At 41.8% G+C, this 16,982-nt stretch overlaps 1 protein-coding gene across 10 annotated transcripts; it reads right to left on the bottom strand.

Moving 5' to 3' along the window:
* Positions 1 to 1,976: 1,976 nt before the first annotated feature.
* Positions 1,977 to 16,897, bottom strand: LOC111064934 (protein retinal degeneration B). 10 transcript variants are annotated; one of them, XM_022352800.2, is made up of 13 exons: positions 15,480 to 15,959; positions 12,014 to 12,353; positions 10,707 to 10,851; positions 10,438 to 10,629; positions 9,957 to 10,367; positions 9,533 to 9,870; positions 8,881 to 8,919; positions 7,666 to 7,741; positions 6,351 to 7,586; positions 6,099 to 6,236; positions 5,057 to 6,024; positions 4,818 to 4,990; positions 1,977 to 2,094 (listed from the first exon to the last, which is right to left on the bottom strand). In XM_022352800.2, the coding sequence occupies exons 2-13, from the start codon at positions 12,089 to 12,091 to the stop codon at positions 2,037 to 2,039; spliced, it is 3,852 nt and encodes a 1,283-aa protein (XP_022208492.2). In that variant the 5' UTR covers positions 12,092 to 12,353; positions 15,480 to 15,959; the 3' UTR covers positions 1,977 to 2,036. The 10 variants fall into 10 exon arrangements, with proteins under 10 accessions (XP_022208492.2, XP_022208494.2, XP_022208491.2 ...); XM_022352799.2 differs by lacking the exon at positions 1,977 to 2,094 and adding an exon at positions 2,585 to 2,858; XM_022352801.2 differs by lacking the exon at positions 1,977 to 2,094 and adding an exon at positions 3,168 to 3,351 and having other exon boundaries at positions 15,480 to 15,958.
* Between the last annotated feature and the right edge of the window lie 85 nt (positions 16,898 to 16,982).

Below are 16,982 nucleotides of genomic sequence, written 5' to 3'. Positions count from 1 at the left end.
CACAACGTTCCATTTAATATATAAAAGTTAGAGAATCTGTAAGTTATACTCGTATGTTGAACACGATATTGTTGTGAAATGTGTACTCGTTTTTTTTAGTATTATCTCTGCAATTAATTAGGAAGCTATTCAGGTACAATATGCATATTACGTGTAGTGTATTACGAGTCGCTGCAAACGGCCGTGGCAGGATGATCAAATAAAGTACTGTTACCACACTGTCTCTGGGAGGAATCGCGATGCGGAGCGGGTCGGGGGAGTTACGTGTTAAGCGTATTTTTCTAGACAATGAATATACATATCTCTTGATTTTTGTATTCATAATCTGATCAGTGAGTATAATATTTGTAAATTTTCCCTTTGCATATAGGATATATATATATTATATATGTATGTATAGTATAGTATAGGATACCCTCTACGGACAGAGATCATTGTGTAGTTGGAGAATCCATGAAAGTTATTCCTTAGGGTATGTAGCAGTATTTATTTTTGTTACTTGTTGTCTACAAACAAATTACAAAATTGAAAAGAGAAAACAAAAATGCAAATGCACAAAGCATAAAGAGAGAGAGGAACATATGTATTGTATGTGTGTGTGTATAGTCCACACAACAAAATACCTGCTGGATATTCGAACACACACAGTTTTTAAGTTACCAGCTAGCAAGCTTCCAAAGTTCTTAGTTTTAGTTGCGCTACATAAATATAGTATTTAGACATTACGCTCGGCTTTCCTCTATATAAATGTATACTCTTCAATTTTTTCTCTTTCTCTTTTTCTTTTGCATTTGTTTTGCCGCTTAGGAAGTAGGTTTAAGTTCTCTTTTATAACATCCGCTAATCGAAGGCTAAACCACAATTATACAATATTTATTATATTTAATGTATAATGTATATATATATATTTTTTATCATGTTCTTTTTGTACCGTTCTGTTTTTTTTTCTTCTCTAGAGTTTCCATATATTTTGTTTTGTTGTGTTTGTATTTGTTGGTTTTTTGTATTTGGTTTGCAAGGTGAGAGATTTGTTAGTTAACTTGTGTGGACAGCTTTGGTATTAGGCTCTATGTATACATAACTCTGTGTATATAGTACTACAATACATACAATATATAGGCTACACACATATATAATTTCATCATCATCATCATCAGGTCGCCTTGAGTTTGTTGGGTTTCTACTTTAAGGAGATGTAGGATATCAGATCTCTGATCCACTCTGTTCTCATTTCAAATTCGAACTCAACTTTGGTATTTGGTTTATTTTTGTAATTGTTTTTTTTTGTTTAGTTTTTTCTTTGGTATCACAAAATCGGTTTTTTTTTAGTTTATAACATTTCATATTTGTTTAATATTGATTAACTTGTTCAACTTTTGACCAGCAAAAAGAGGGGAATTTTTCATGCCAAATAACAATTTTTGTTTGTTTTATTTAGTACAGAATTTTACACTAAATATTGAATCCTTCCATTTGGTTTTTTTTTTTTTTTCATTTACAATTAGTATTTTGGTAGCGAAAGACTATCACAATTATGGAGATTTAAATGTTTTCTTTGTGAGGACCTTTATTTGGTGCCTGAAGACTGGTATCGTTCGGGCAAATATACTCGTAAGTATAATTTTTGTTGGTTGGTATTCGGAAGCCGTTAGTTTATACATTTTGTTGTTGTAAGAATTTGGTTTTAATCAAGAAATGCATTAAATTTTTCATTTGATTTTGCAACGCCTTTTTTTGCGCACTCGCTTTAGTCCTTTGGATCCTGTTGTTGAGAGAGAGAGAGATAGAGAGATCTTTCATCGGTTTGGTTTCCATTTTGCTGTTGTCCGTCAATTGGTTGTAGTAACACATTTTTTAAATTTAAATTTGGTTTGTGTTGAACTTGGTTCGCTTTCATATGTTAAGTGGCTTTATATATTGAATATGTTTATTTTTAATTTTAATTTATCTTTTTTTTTTTATATATATTTATGTGGTATATAGTTTTATGATCGGTTTTTACTTTTTATTATGTATTTATTTTCTTTTGTGTTTCTTTAAGTGGTTTGGAAAACCATCAAACAACAGGAGGAAACAGTCTTTCGTTCCAGGTACCTAAAGGGCAATAAAATTTCAAATATTATTTAAATTGTTTTTATTAAAATAGATTTTCAGTATTTCAGTATTTAGTTGTAAAGCTAATAGTTTTGAAATTTTCCATATATTTCGTTTTTTTCTTCTTTTGCAATTTTTTCTATTACTTTTCTATCATATACAAAATAAATTAAAGCATTAAATACTCAAATTAATAGGATTTTAAACTAGACTGGGCCTTCGATTCGATCATAACAAAATAGATATAGATATAGATTGTATGTAGTATTAGTGGGGGATACTCACCGCGTGACTTTTGGTTATACATATGTTGTACAATATTTTTGTTAATTTAGTATTTTGCTTTCATATATACACCCAACCCAATATTTTGTTGCTGTATATATCGCGCATAGTTTATAAATATATATAATATATATTTATGTGATATATACACAGAGGTGACATATATGGGAGGCATCAATGTTTTTTTTATCCTTGATATTATATACTCTTTCTTTTTTTTTTTGTTGTATTTGTTACTCTTTTTGCTAGTATGTAGAACGGAATGCAGGATTGCGGTGTGCTATAAATCTTTCTGGAGTTTGCAGTTCTTTTCGGGTTTAGTTCGTTTTGCTTTTGTGGTTGGTTGGTTTCATTCTAAGTTGTTTTGCTAGTAGGGACCATCTCGCTATTGTTTGATGGCTGTTATCTAGTGATGGCTCAAATATGTTTTTCGCTTCAGATAGCCGCTGCGTATGGGCGATGAAAGTCCTGTCTCGTTGCTATTTTTCATGATTGTTTTATGATGAATTTTTTAATGTTTTTAGTGTTTGTTTTGTTGTGTTGTGTTGTGTGTGTGTGTGATGATGTATTGATTTTTCAAGCAAATTTTGGTTATGTTTTGTAGATTTATTTTTGTTTTTTTTTGGAAAAAGAGAGACAGAGTTATAGTTGAGTGAAAAGAATTGAGAAATGATTTCTTGGTTTTATGGTTCTTTTTGTTTTGTTTTTTTTTTTTTTGCTGCACAACACCAATTAATTAATTAATTAATTAATCAATCAATAAAATGCTCAGCTAGAAATGCGTTAAATACATTAAAAAAAATATAACTAAAAAGGCACAAAAAACTAGGTGTGTGTGTGTGTGTGTTGGTGGTGGGGTATAAATTCTATAAAACACTAGAACTAACACCAATTATTTGCTTCTAAATTTGTTGTTTATAAATGTTCTTCCATCATTTTTGTTAAACTTCAATTGTTGCTTGTTCATGCAGCCTGTACGAGTGTGTGGTGTGTATGTGTGTTGTGTGTAGTGTGTGTGTGTGTGTGTGTGGTGAAATTGTCAGCGTGTGGGTGGTGGTGGATATACAATATTTTATGTGACGTAGTGGGTTTATTTTATTTTTATTTTTTAAAGCGTTTTTTTTTTAAAGCATTTTTGGTTCATCCGTAAAATCAAAGAACAAACAAAGAAAAGATTACAAAATCGTAATCGTAACATTATAAATCATATACAATATTATCTTGTTATATATTTATTGTACATATGTACATATTATACATATCAAACTAAATGCATTTTCTATGTATTGCGTTTATTTATTTACACGTACATATGTACATACAACTATGTTATATTTTTGTTGCATTTTGGCATAAATTTTATTATAGCAATTTTTTGTTCGTTTCGCAAATCAAACATAATATCAATATCAATATAAAATTAAAATTATAAATAATAATACAATGGATCAACTTATAGCATACATAATACAGAATAATAAATTTTGTTCTATGCACTTTTCGTTATTTTTTAATTTTATTTTTTTAAGGAAACAAAACAAACTAACAAACAAAAAACCTCTATGGGGGTATACTTAAACGAAAGCAGGGAAAAACAGGTGAAAAATACCATAACAATCTATAAGGACGACTAGCTCTTTGGGTGGTTGGTGGTGTTGTGGGGTGTGGTAGTTTAATTTTAACTCTTTGTCAGTCAGCCATGAATGCCATATCCTCGTTGAGTTGGCCCAGACTATGGCTGTGACTGTGACTGTGACTGTTGTTGTTCTGATGTTGATAATGATGGTTGCCGTTTCCCGTGTTGTGGTTGTTGTTGGTTGCCAATTGCAGCTCGAAAGCATTGCTAAAGGTGTTGGTGGGGTTGGTTGGTGGAGGAGCGGGCGGGCGGGCGGGCGGGCGTTTAGGCAGAACAGGGGTGGGTGGTGACAGGTGGCAGGATAGCAGATCGTGTGGGGAAAAGTGCAGCATCAAATTAGTTGGTTGGAAAGATTCAAATAAAATTTGAATTTTTTTTTTTGGCATTTTTAGATGAATTTCGAGCTGAAGGTGCTTAAGGATTACACACAGATTAGGCGTTACATATCACAAGAGGGCTTTGTGGTGATGTGGTGGGGGGGCGGGCGGTTATAATCTTCTTCGAAAGAAAAACAAAACATAAATCAAGAGAAACAAAAAACAGAAAGCCATAAAAAACCGATTTAAGAATTTACATACAATACGAATATATGTACATACATACATATAGAAATGGTGATGCATGTCTAAACAAACACAAACACTGACATAGATACAAGATACGTGAGAGTACGGATATACACAAGACAAGTACAGGTAGGATTAGTGGTGGTGGGAGTGGGGTGGCGTACAGATCACAGAGATTCACAAATCATACACACAAACACACACAAAACGGCTCGAATTTGGCACTCGAACCTTACCTTCGGCGTCGCGGATTTGCCGTCTGGCCGGGCAAATTGAAACATCCCCTGGGTATGACCATGCGCGCATTCCCCTTGGCCGGACGCGAACCGCCCACTGCCTGAAGGCCAGACAAATGGGCCGCATAGCCATCGCTGAGCACAATGGCATTCGATTGTAGCTTCTTGCTCACCTAAGCAACGACAAAGAGACAGAGAGAGATAAAGTTAACGAAACGAGAGAGTGATGAGGCACTTACCTTGCCCACAATAAAAATCTGATCGGTACGCATGCCCACATTTGTGTAGACGGTAATATCCTTGCTGCTGCCATAGGCGGCCGTAATTGAGATTCCATGGTTCTGCACCAGATTGTTAAGATAGGCGGTCTTGTGGCCCAACGGATCGGTGGACAGACCGTCGGCGAATGAGATCAATCCATGGGGGAAATTGTGCTGGCTCAGCCACGAGACGACACGCTGTTGCTGCATATCCGGACGACCAGTGATGTAGATGAGCAGATAGCCCAGCTCCTGCCAATGGCGGCAGACATCAACGGCGCCGGCACGCACCTTGGGATCGCGACCCGTCACCGACATCGAGGCGGTAAAGGAGCCATCAATACTAAAGACAACACACTCGGTGAGTGGTGGCACCACGGCCATATAGCAGTCCACCGATGTATGATCGCCGCGTACGACCATCTTCACCGGATAAATGCCATAGCCGAGGGACAGCTGATCGGGTATGCTGTACGAGATGCGTCCATTTTTGTCGGTCATTTCGGTGGTGAGGAATGTCCACTCGCCGGCCGGTGGATCCTTCATAATATGCACATCCACCTTCTCGCCATGCAGCGTGATCATGTCCAGGGGACCGTACATAAAACGAGCATTCAAACGCTGCTCACGTCCCTCCTGGACAATCACATCGTTGGCCCGATGATTGGCGGCCACATTTTTCAGCTTGACCGATGTGCGCTTCTTGATCCACTTTTCGCGCGGCTGTCCCGGATGGAAGGAGGCCGCATCCTTGTCATCGTTGGAGCCCACAAATGGTATGCCCTCAAATTTGCCAATCTGTCGAAATATAAACGCAATCACATCGGGGCTCTCCCAGTAGCTGGCATGGAACAGATGCGGCAATGCATGAGCGGGAAAATTGCTCAAGCCTTCGGGACAGTACAGGGCATAGTCCAAGCGCTTGGTACCCCACCATTTGTTTTGAACTGCGGATAGAAAGAAAACCATTAAGATCTAATATACTTTCTCTGTTTGCTGTCTCGTCGGCTGGCTGTCTTACGGGCATGAATTGTACTGAGGGAAACGTTCTCAATTAGTCCGGAAATCGTGCTCTGCATGGAGGCGTCCGAAAGGCGACGTCCGGCCAGTATATTGTTGCCATCGTTAAAGTGCTGCGGATGCGATTGAATAACCTCCACTGCAAATGGAAAGAGAGTTAGAGAGAAATAGTCTCCAGGATCAGGATCAGCGTGCATTCTCGTGCGTTCTCTTTTGCAGTTTTCGCTTGTGCATCAGATACAAAAATACTCACATAAATGCAATGCCTGGCCATTTCCCAGCGGATATTTGGCATAACGTGGAACATTCACCGGCGACAGTATGGAGAAGCGTGCACTTAGCAGCGGCTCCAGCCGCGCGGCAATCGGATCGGTTGGATGGAACAAATTGTACACCTGATGGCAGTTCGGTCGCACCAATGCCGTCTTGGCATCATGCAGCTTGCGGGCGGCCAGTACAACGGACAGCGGCGAGCCGAACATGAAAAAGTCACTGACTTCAAAGTCCAGTTTGGTGAGCCGCGAATCGCTGGACGAGCTGGAGCGACGACGACGCGGCGATGGGGCCACCAGCAAACGCTTGGCATCCAGATCGGCCTCAATGAAACGCTCATCATCGTCCAGTCGCGAGTGTCGGCTGTTTATCGGATGGGCATTGCTGCTGCTACCGCTGCCAGCGACAGCATCACCGCCCGAGTTTGAGGCCCCCAATCCAGCGGTGCCCGGCTGACTGCCGTTGCAGCGGCACAAGGCCTCGTATGCCAGCAGCGAGCCCATGGAATCCCCGAGCATTACAATCTGACCGGAGAAGCCATGTCCCTCTTCCGATTTCAAAAACTCATGATACACAATATTGGCGGCGGCCACCGTCTTGGTGACGGTCTCGTGGAACTCGGGCGAGGCGACAGCCAGCAGGGGTATGGCCCCAATGGGCACATCGGCTATATTCGGTATATCTGCGGCCGACGGCGAGGCATCGAACGAGTATGGACTGAGGCTGGACAGTATACCCAAAGCATCGGTGCATATCGATGGACAGGGCACCATTTTGATCGTCACGTGTGTCAGCAAGCTGGGATAGTGCTGCCGCATTACGGCCTCAAACGAGCCGCGGAATGTGGTGACATCTGATTTCTTGGCCGTCAGCTCACTGGCGGCATCCAGCACACTGCCGGCATGAACGACCAGCATCAGTATGGTGGTTGGACACGATGGCGTGCTCGGCGATCCTGGCGGCGACGAATCATGGCTGCGATCCACACTGGCCGAGGAGCGCAACTGTCGTTTGTTGCCGCGCTCCGAGGCGACGCGCATTAGAAAGTCCTGATTGAAAATGCTATCCTCCTGTTTTCCACCAGTGTGGTGGCCGCGACCACCACCCACCACAGAGCTACCGCTGGAGGGGCCACCATGTGGCGGTGGGCTGTCATCGCCCTCGCCCAGCAGCTCCAGGGAGCTCCATTTGGCCAGGGAATTGGTCTCATTGGTGTCTGCCAAAAAGAAGCACAAAGAATGGTCGGTTATTCCCTCTGAATGCACTGAATAAATAAATAAAATGGTAAGACCCACCTAAACAATCAAAGAACTCCTCATCAGAATTGGACTTGGAGTCCACCTCCAGTCGTTCCATGCGCCAGTTAGCCACCTAAGGATCATCCGCACAATGTTAATTATTTAAGTACAATTACCAAGCAAATATTAACAACGTTTCTGCTCTAATTTTGTTTTTTGTTTGCAACCTAAGCATACGAGTATAAACCAAAAATGATTGGAGAAGCGGCAGCAGCAGAATCAGACTAATTGGCTCTATTGACTCTCTACAAGAACGAAAGCTCTACGAAAGTCTACTCCTGCGACTAAAGCAAAAGCAGCTGCCTGGCAGCAGCAGCAGCAGAAGCATCGGTGCGTAACATTCTTGTTTACATTTGGCGAAGTATCTCTGGAGCTGCATCAGTCAGAATTCTGGTGTCAATTGGCTGCAATCTATGGCCACCATTCAATACAAAGGGGGCCCATTTCTTTTGGCAGGAGGTGGAACAGCAGTGGGTAGGAGAGAAAGAAAATTTTGCATTCGTGGTTCCTCGCTCGCAGTCTGGAGTCAAGCATGTTTTGTATTCTCGAGCATTCTCTTTGGTACTATTCGCTTGTGCGTCTTGAGTCGGGCCACAATGCGACTGCGTCGCGTATTTTCTATTAATTTTTGGATTTTCGTGCATTCACTTTTGGAGAATTTCCGAAGAATAAGTGAGGAAAAGATGTGCCCTAAAGTTCTTTATGAGTTACTTTCCTTCTTTGACACTTGGCATAATTGATAGCTCATTGCTTTGTATTTTTTCACGTGCATGTTTTTGGCTAAAGATTTCAAAGAGTTTTAGCAAATTGTGTCTAGGCAGAAACTCTCGTCCAACCTTTATTTCTTGACAACTTTTTGTTCTTTATTCATTCTCTGAACAATGGAACGATTGATTGATGTATTTTTATAGATACACAAATATCCAACGCTGAGGTGAAAGATCTACCAGTGACCAGGCCGAATGTTTTGCTGTATTTTTACCAACCGACCAAGCCTAGACTTTAACAAGGTTTCGATGCTGTGCAAGGCAGCTGCTTAAAAGCTAATTCTATCACTACAAGAGAGCAAGGAAGAGTTTTGTTTAACAAATGGTAGGGGTGGGGCGCATTTTTGCCTAAATTAATTACTAGCGATTGGCAAGGATTGGCAATGGGATTGAAGTTTTTTGGTTTTTTTTCTTTTTGATTTGGCGTCTAACAACGGCAACTTACATGTCTGCGCGGCGCTGTCTTGGCATGCGGCTTTTTGGACTATTTTTAGGTAGGTTTGTTGTTGTTGTTATTGTTGTTTTGTTGGTGATTTGTTGTGTTGTACGAGGAAGTGTGTTGTTGTTGTTGTTGTTGTCGGAACGTTGGTTGGAGGTTTTGGAAATTATAGAGAATTATTCGCACAGCACATTTAAAGGACAAAGCGACACAAAAACAGACACGCATATCGGGTAGAGAGAAAGTAGAATCAAAAACACACACACCGAGACAGAGACAGAGACAGAGAGAGAGAGAGACACACACAACAAAAAACAGGCAACAGATTTACATACATACATATGTACAACAAGGATACTAGATGGAAACTGAACGTTCGATTCTAATTGGAAATGCACATTGTTGGAGTGCACATTCTTTTTGACTTTCCAAATATTCTCATCAATATGCAATACATTTTTGGGTTCATTTGGACTACTAATTTTAATATGGTATTTTTTTTTCGCTTTGAATTCAATTGAAAATATATATAAATCTTGCGAGTATTAGAAGCCGGCAGTTTCCATCGGTATAAACGGGATCATAAAATCAACACCAAGAGACAGCAAACGGTAAGTGGAATCCATATGTGGGGGATTCGAACGTCGTCGTCTCTCACCTGCAGATCGAAGCTGTGCGCCGAGCCGACGGGCGAGTGTAGAGCACCCTTTGATCCAAATTTTGCCTTGTTGGCCAACTGTATGCTCTGCGATCGGGAGCGCTCCTTGGCGGTGCCCTGTGTGTTGCTGACGAGATCAACGCCAGTGCCAATTGCATCGTTCTCATCCTCATCGTCATCTTCGTCCTCGCCCTCCTCCTCGTCGGAGCTGGCCTCGGCACTGGGCGGCTGTTGGGTGACAATTGGCGGTATGGCCGGTGCTGATTTCTTTCGTTCGCTGCCACCCGTTGAGGCGGCAGCAGTGGCCGTCGTGCTTGTGTATGCCTCGGAGGTGCTATCTGAAAAAGACAGAGACAGACAGACGCACACAGTGTGAGTGAAAGAAGGCAGAACAGACAGAAAGAGAGAGAGTGTGAAGACTAACCATCGCTGCACTCTTCACCGCTGCCCATTTTCTTGGCCAGTGCCAGCTGTGTCTGACGCTCTAGCTCGCGAATATCCTGAATGGTAAGGCCAAACCATTCATCTTGCCATGCCCAGGCCTGACGATGCGCCCGCAGCATCATTTTGCGCAATGCCACATCGTGTATGAATTTCTCCAGCTTCGTTTGCATGCCCCAATATCGAAATTCAACGCGACATATCTTATAGGCCGTCATCAGGGACATGTTGCGGGGTGTTGGCTGCTTTTTGCCTTTTACCTCCCGCCAATACTCCTCCAGCCAGTCGTCGGCCAACGGGCCACGTCCCGTCTTCTCCGATATAAATTGTTTGGGATCCTCCTCCTTCACATAATCGCCGCCCCATAGCTGATCCTTGACAATATCAATTACATCTACAAGCAAACATATAAGAAATAAATAAATACATTTTTTTGGGGGGCGGGTCGCACTGCTTCGACTGACCGACAATACGATTGCGTAGATCGCTGCCCGACAGCTGAAACACATTCTCCTGATATCCATTGTCTGGGAAATAGTATGTCTCAATGTCCAGCGAGAATTTCTCCACAAAGGGGCAGGTGTAGCGTGTCCTTGTGTATGGATATGCATTCCATGCCTCCTCCTCCACGGTCAGAGCACTCTTGGGCAAGAGACCTAAAAGGGGAAAATGGGAATTAGAAATCATCTAAATTACATTTAAGGAGTATGACGAGTTGGTGGGTTGCACTTACTCTTTATCCAGCCTGGCAAATGATTGCCCACATGGTATATCTTTTTCGTATATTGACCATTGCCGCCGGGACCATCCTTATAGGGTTCATTGATGATTATTTCAACGCCGCTGCCCTCGCCATGGCTCTCCTCGCGGCTCTTTTTCTGTTTTGTGTGTGTGGGTGGGAGGAATAGATGAGAGAATTATTGGTATAAACTTGCCCATCAAAATGCATCTATTTTTATTCCAATTTTCGGGCATTTTGTGTCATGGAACATTGCAAAATATTCCAGGAAATGCATTTTGCAAGTAAATGTTTTTGTACGCGATGTTTCTCAAATGTAAAACATGCAAAAGAAATAAACAAAAGTCTGTAAATATTTTCTAAAGGCAAGCAATAATTATAATTTACTGACTTAATAGAGTCTATCGGAAATTCCTCTATCGTAAACATTTAAGGTACATAAAAACAAAACAAAAAAGTATAAATAAATAAATTTAAATTTTGTTAAAACTAGACTTAACTTATAACTCTGAATGGGGCCCTATAAATGGTGCCTTAGGTTTATAAAGAAAATATATTTTTAAAATATATATACATATATATTCATTCCGGAAATATTCAAAAGCCTTGAAATCATGACTTTGGAGGAATTTAATCCGCCAATCGCAAACATTTTTGGGACGAAATTTCAGATAAGGTCTGACAAACCGCTTGCATCTCTCTTCGAAAACGCATAAAGCTATTACACATACATATATATATATGCAGGTAATTTTAACTAAAAAAAACTATTCCCTTAAAAATATATCAAATGAGTTTTCAGCGTAAGCTTCACAATAGTTTTTATTTATTTTCTGAAAAGAAAGGTGAGTGAGCTGATAGCTAATAGCTATTAGTAGCTGGACTGCTCATCAAGCTCATCAATCAGTCTAACGTTGTGCATGTACTGAATTATACGTCCCCATTGTATGCGTCTATGTACTAGTATATGCATAGATAAAAAAAATAATTCCGTAAGGGTGTCCAATTTTTCTCGAATACGTAAATTACCAAGGCCACAGAATCGTGTGTGCTCTATACAAAAGATCTTAAGCAAGTTCTTGCATATATGTATGTACATAAATACATACATACATATTAATTGCTTTATCTATTAGGAAGGTCATCCTCATGTGCATTTGCATTTGATTTACATGAAAAATGTAATAAAAATGCCTGACATATTGTGGCCATTGGCCCCTCCACTTTTGTTCCATTGTGCTCAAATTGTGCTTTAACCATCCCTCAATCCATTGTGTGGAGAGGCACTTGATTCCACTTACCGCTATCATGTACAGCTGGGCAATCCGATACTCCTCCACGGTGAGGGGCAGCGGTATACGGTACTCCTTAATCAACATAATGCTGCCTGTGTGTGTCTTCTTTTTTTTTAGTTTTTTTTTTTTTGTTCTTTAAATGGTTGATTGATCGGATGCCTCCTCCTGATTATCGTTCCCGTTCTATCCAGTTGCCTATTGTCTTTGGTATCACGCTCGCCTTCTCCCACGCTCACTCGCTCCTCGCTCTCTCTCGCTTAGGCAATCATCGAGTGTAGTGGTACATGACTGGAGGCGACGCTGGCGCCCGGTCGTAGTGCCAGAAGAGAGTACATACGTCTATGACCTGCAAACAAAGGTGGAAAAGAAAGCAAAGTATGAGAATAAGTACAGCAAGGTTATTCAGTGTGGGGGGTCTGGGGGTTGGCTGGCCATTGTTGCTATGGCTTCTTCTTCCCCTCCTCCTCTCACTATCTGGATTCCCGCATACGGTTTGAAAATGTAAATTGCCATTCAATTTATTGATTTCATGGCGGACTGAACGGTGTCGGGACGGGATGGGGACAGATGAACCCCAACAAGCAGGCAGGCACTCCAGATAATCGGATATGCTCTTGGGGGCTTGGTGTGTGGGTAACGGAGAGCAGGGGTGCCTGTCAATTAAATATCAACGACAATAGTGTGTGAGTGTGTGTGTGTGCGTGTGTATTTTGTGGGTGTCCGATAAGGTCAGCCAACGACCGACCGTCTCGCATTTCTCTACAGCAGCAACAACAACAGCAAATTTAGTTTATCGCGCAGAATTGTTGTTGTTGTTGTTGTCACCTTGAACCATTTTCTTTCTCTTTTTCTTTTTTGCTAATTGGATTTATTGTTGACTGCTGACAAAGAGCATACCAATATATCGGTAAAAGTACATGTGTCGTGTGGTGTGTGGTGTGTGTGATGGGTACCGTACCCCTCTGACGCATTCCGCATCGCATTTTGACCTATCGGAAAGTGACAGAAGGTGTGGTTTGACTGCGGGGGGTCGCATACCACCACCATACATACATAAATATGTGTGAGTGGGAATGTGAAGAGTGCACGGCACACATGTGCTATATGTACATACAATCTGTAGTTGTAGTGTCACTTTAGTGGGGAGAGCAAACAGATGGTAATTATCTAAATAATAATTTTTGTTTATGGGACTCTAACCAACCCAGCCCCCGTCCCACTGCCACTCGTGGGTCAGCCGCTTGAATTTTATCATTCAATTATCTTGGCCAGCTGCGCACTGAAATGGCACTCGGCTACTAATTGGAGGATTACAGAATTGATGAAAATGACATTCTGCTGCCCGCCGCTGCCACAAGTGGTGCATCGGTACATAGGTATGGCTGAGAGGGAGAGAGAAGGAGAGCAACAGAATTGAAGCAGCATTCAATCAATAATTATTGGGAGCACATAGACGAGGAAGGAGGAAGGGAACCCACAAAAAACAGCAGCAGCAGCAGGCAGTTTGAGGGGTGTACATGCCATGGCTGTTACATGGGCAGAGACAACCATCAAAAGCACACACACGCACACACACACTAATATACATTTAAGCTACAGTCGGAGCATAATTACATCTTGTCGACTGCCATGGGCCAAAATCCATTGAATTGTGGAATGAATGACAAACCTCAGTGTCTGGTTAGATATAATAATAAAATAATACACATACAACCAAATGTGATAAGGGAAGTATGTACATATGTAAAATCATGATGAGATTGGGCTTTCAGCTGAGATAAGCTTTATACGTGCAATTTCCAAGACGTCAGAAATTTATGATATAGAATAATTATAAATGCAAGCCGCGACGACACACAAACTGAAATAACTTATACATTTTCTCGGACTGACAGTTATTAAACCCTTTAGCGTACCGATCGTAAAGTGTGCAATTTAAACCATGACTGGGCCCCACTGTGCACGAATACACGTGCAAACACGTACGCCTATAAAGTGACCGTGCAAAGTGCACATAGCCGTCAGTGTGTGGTGGTTGTGTGTTGTTTATGATTGTATTTTGTCATTTTACATTTTATGATGTGACCAAAGGGTACAATGCCAAAACCGTGCGGTGCGGTGGTAACGATGTGCTGGCATGGTAGCTCTTATTAAGTTCGACGGCGACGGCGGCGGCTGTAATTGCAGCAGAGAGGCTACATAGTATGTAGCTGCCTTTCATAAGGAAAAGAAAGAAATCAATTTGCACAATTTCAAAAACGGCTGAGCAACAACAATGCCAAACAGCTGCTGCTTTTGCTTTTCTTTAATGGATAAATTGCCATGGTAATTGGCAACAACAAAAAATGCCACAAACGAGAGAGTGAGAGAGAGAAAGATGGTGGGAAGGGGGAGATGCAGAGAGCGCGAAAACGGTAATAAACGCTGCCGAAAGCGACGTCAGCGTCGACGCGCATTCAAGCAGAGATAATTAAATGCGAGAGATGAAAGCCCGCTGCTGCCCACACCCGGAAGTGCGAGGGGGAAAGTGATAGTTACGAGTAACAAGCAGTATGCCAGCGGTAGTGAGAGAATCCGGGTGCATAGGGCGAATAGTAAAAAGGTCTGAAATAAACCAAGTGTAGCCTAAGGCAAAAGGTTAAACACAATTAAAGCAGTAACATCTCATCAATTTAGCCAGATTGCGGGGTTGACCTACATATGCTATATTTGACTTGAAAGAAGCCGAACCAGCAGCCCTGAAAGGGGCACACACACAAGTACACAAAGGTCGCTAGTTCACTCTCTTTTGGTCTTACTGTTGCTGTTGCTCTCTGTCTCTGCCTCTCTCTGAGCACACCTGTGGCACGCTTTATGTTTATTAATAATTTATAAATATAACAAGGCAGCAAAAGCAGCAACAACGAAAAACAAAAGAATAAGAAGCAACAAGCCAAAGACGCTGCAAGCACATTCATTGTCTGCGTGTACGCGTGTGTGTTAGTGTGTTTGTGCCTCTGCCTAGGGCTAAGCTTTTTAAGGTTCCGATATGGCCAGACAAACAGTTACAACAGGGCCGAGAACGTACTTAAAAATCACTTGCAAGAGCATTTCAATGTTACACCAGCGGCCACAAATAAATAAAAAATAAGGGAATGGAAAAAAATTGTATGTTTGCAGCTCAAAGGAATGACAATTCTTATCAGCCAGAAGCTGCAGCTTTTTGGGGGATGGACGGCGGGGACCTTGAGACCTGGCCACAGCCAACAACACAGCTTACGCATTTACGCACTGCTTTACACTCACTCACGCTCGTGTACACACACACACACACACATGCATACACAAAATACACACTCGTAGATACAGGAACAGCAGCTCGCTTCGCTACACACACAAATACACGATGAAACTGCTGTTATCCTTAACTAATTTTTGCCCAATTCAACAATTTCCACAATAAAAAACACAATAAACAATGCTGAAAACTCACATTTTTATCATTCACAGAGAGGCAGCTGCACAGCAACAAAAACAAACAAATACAACCAATAAAAACACAACAAAAAGTGAATAGAGTAAATATTTGGCTGGCTAGCTCTATTTTCTGTTAAACACAAAAGTTTATCTATGATTTTTTGCTGAACACTTTTCCAGGCCACCACAGATGAAAAATGTTTTTTGTGCTGGCTTTTCTTAGGCTGCTTGCCTTCCTTTTTTGCAATCAAAAACATACACACAGAAAAAAGAAACGGAGCTTGCGCTGGCTACCCGTCGCGTTCGGTTCAGAGAAGGGTATAGTATTGATAAATTGATATATCGAATATAGTTTATTTGCTGTGATAATATTAGGTGATATTGGCCATCAATATGGATATTCTTGTGGAATATATGAACGCAACTACTTTTCTGAAGGTTAAAAGCGCCAACCGCCTGCTTTCTGTTGTTTCGGGGGCCGCGGCCGAGAGCACACTGAACGAAGCAGCAAGCAGGGCAGACAGAGCAGAGCCAGCCCCAGCTGAAAAGCAGTGGAGAGGCACGGCAACGGCACGCATGGGGTGATTCCGAGAAACGTTTGCTTATGTGAAATAGATTCAATTTATTCAGACCGGAATGTATAAGAAAATAGCACTTTAATGGAATCAAAAGCAAAATTTCAAGTGCTGCAGCCCTGGAATTTTGCAATCGATATGCGGTCGGTCGATAAATGAAAATATATTTGTAATAAATACTTCGGCTGCGTGAAGTATAATTAAAAGAGAATTAACGAGAAGTTTGACCCGTTCATCTAATAATGGCATGCCACGGCTAACAAAACACAGAACACCCCAGTTGGCAAGTTGGTCAGTTGTGCGCAACAAAAGCGCGCGAGAAAGCGGCATAGAAAATTGCTCATTCTCCTCTCTTCTCACCCGCAGCCGGGTGACGAGACCGAGACGCTGTGTCCGTCGTAGGTGACGCAGTTGCCTCCAAGGGGTTGTAAATTGGATTTATGCATATCGGCCAATGAATAATATAAATATAATTTCCTTAGAAATTGTAATGAACCTACCACAAAACGCCCAGCGTGTTGTCCTTGCCACTGCAATCACTCACCCGTCTGGAAGGCTGGAATGGGAGGAGGCGAAGCTAGATGGCGCTGCTCCTCCGCCAAGGCATGCCAACAACCAAGGTAAGGCAGTCCGGCTCTCCATCTACTACTCGCGTAATCCCTTGCACCTACACTACTGTAAGATTAGTATACCATGTCTTCAGGCAAGTACGTGCATATGACAGACGTTGACAGAGATAGAGAGCGGAAGGCTGAGAGCCGTTAGTCTAGCTGCACTGACGTATCCCTTCCAGGTGTATTATACGGATGAACCGAACCGATGATAAGCCGCCTCATCCACCACTTGTATCAAAATGTTTAGTAACGAGTTCTCGTTCTCTCTGTCAAAGTCAAAGCAAACATGTCACGACATGCACAGCATTCCGCTTACGTTTTTGGCGTACG

This window comes from Drosophila obscura, unplaced genomic scaffold (assembly GCF_018151105.1).
Source record: "Drosophila obscura isolate BZ-5 IFL unplaced genomic scaffold, ASM1815110v1 contig_73, whole genome shotgun sequence".
Taxonomy (NCBI): domain Eukaryota; kingdom Metazoa; phylum Arthropoda; class Insecta; order Diptera; family Drosophilidae; genus Drosophila; species Drosophila obscura.
The sequence above is the reverse complement of the archived record's forward strand: the minus strand, read 5'-3'. Positions and strand labels throughout refer to the sequence as shown.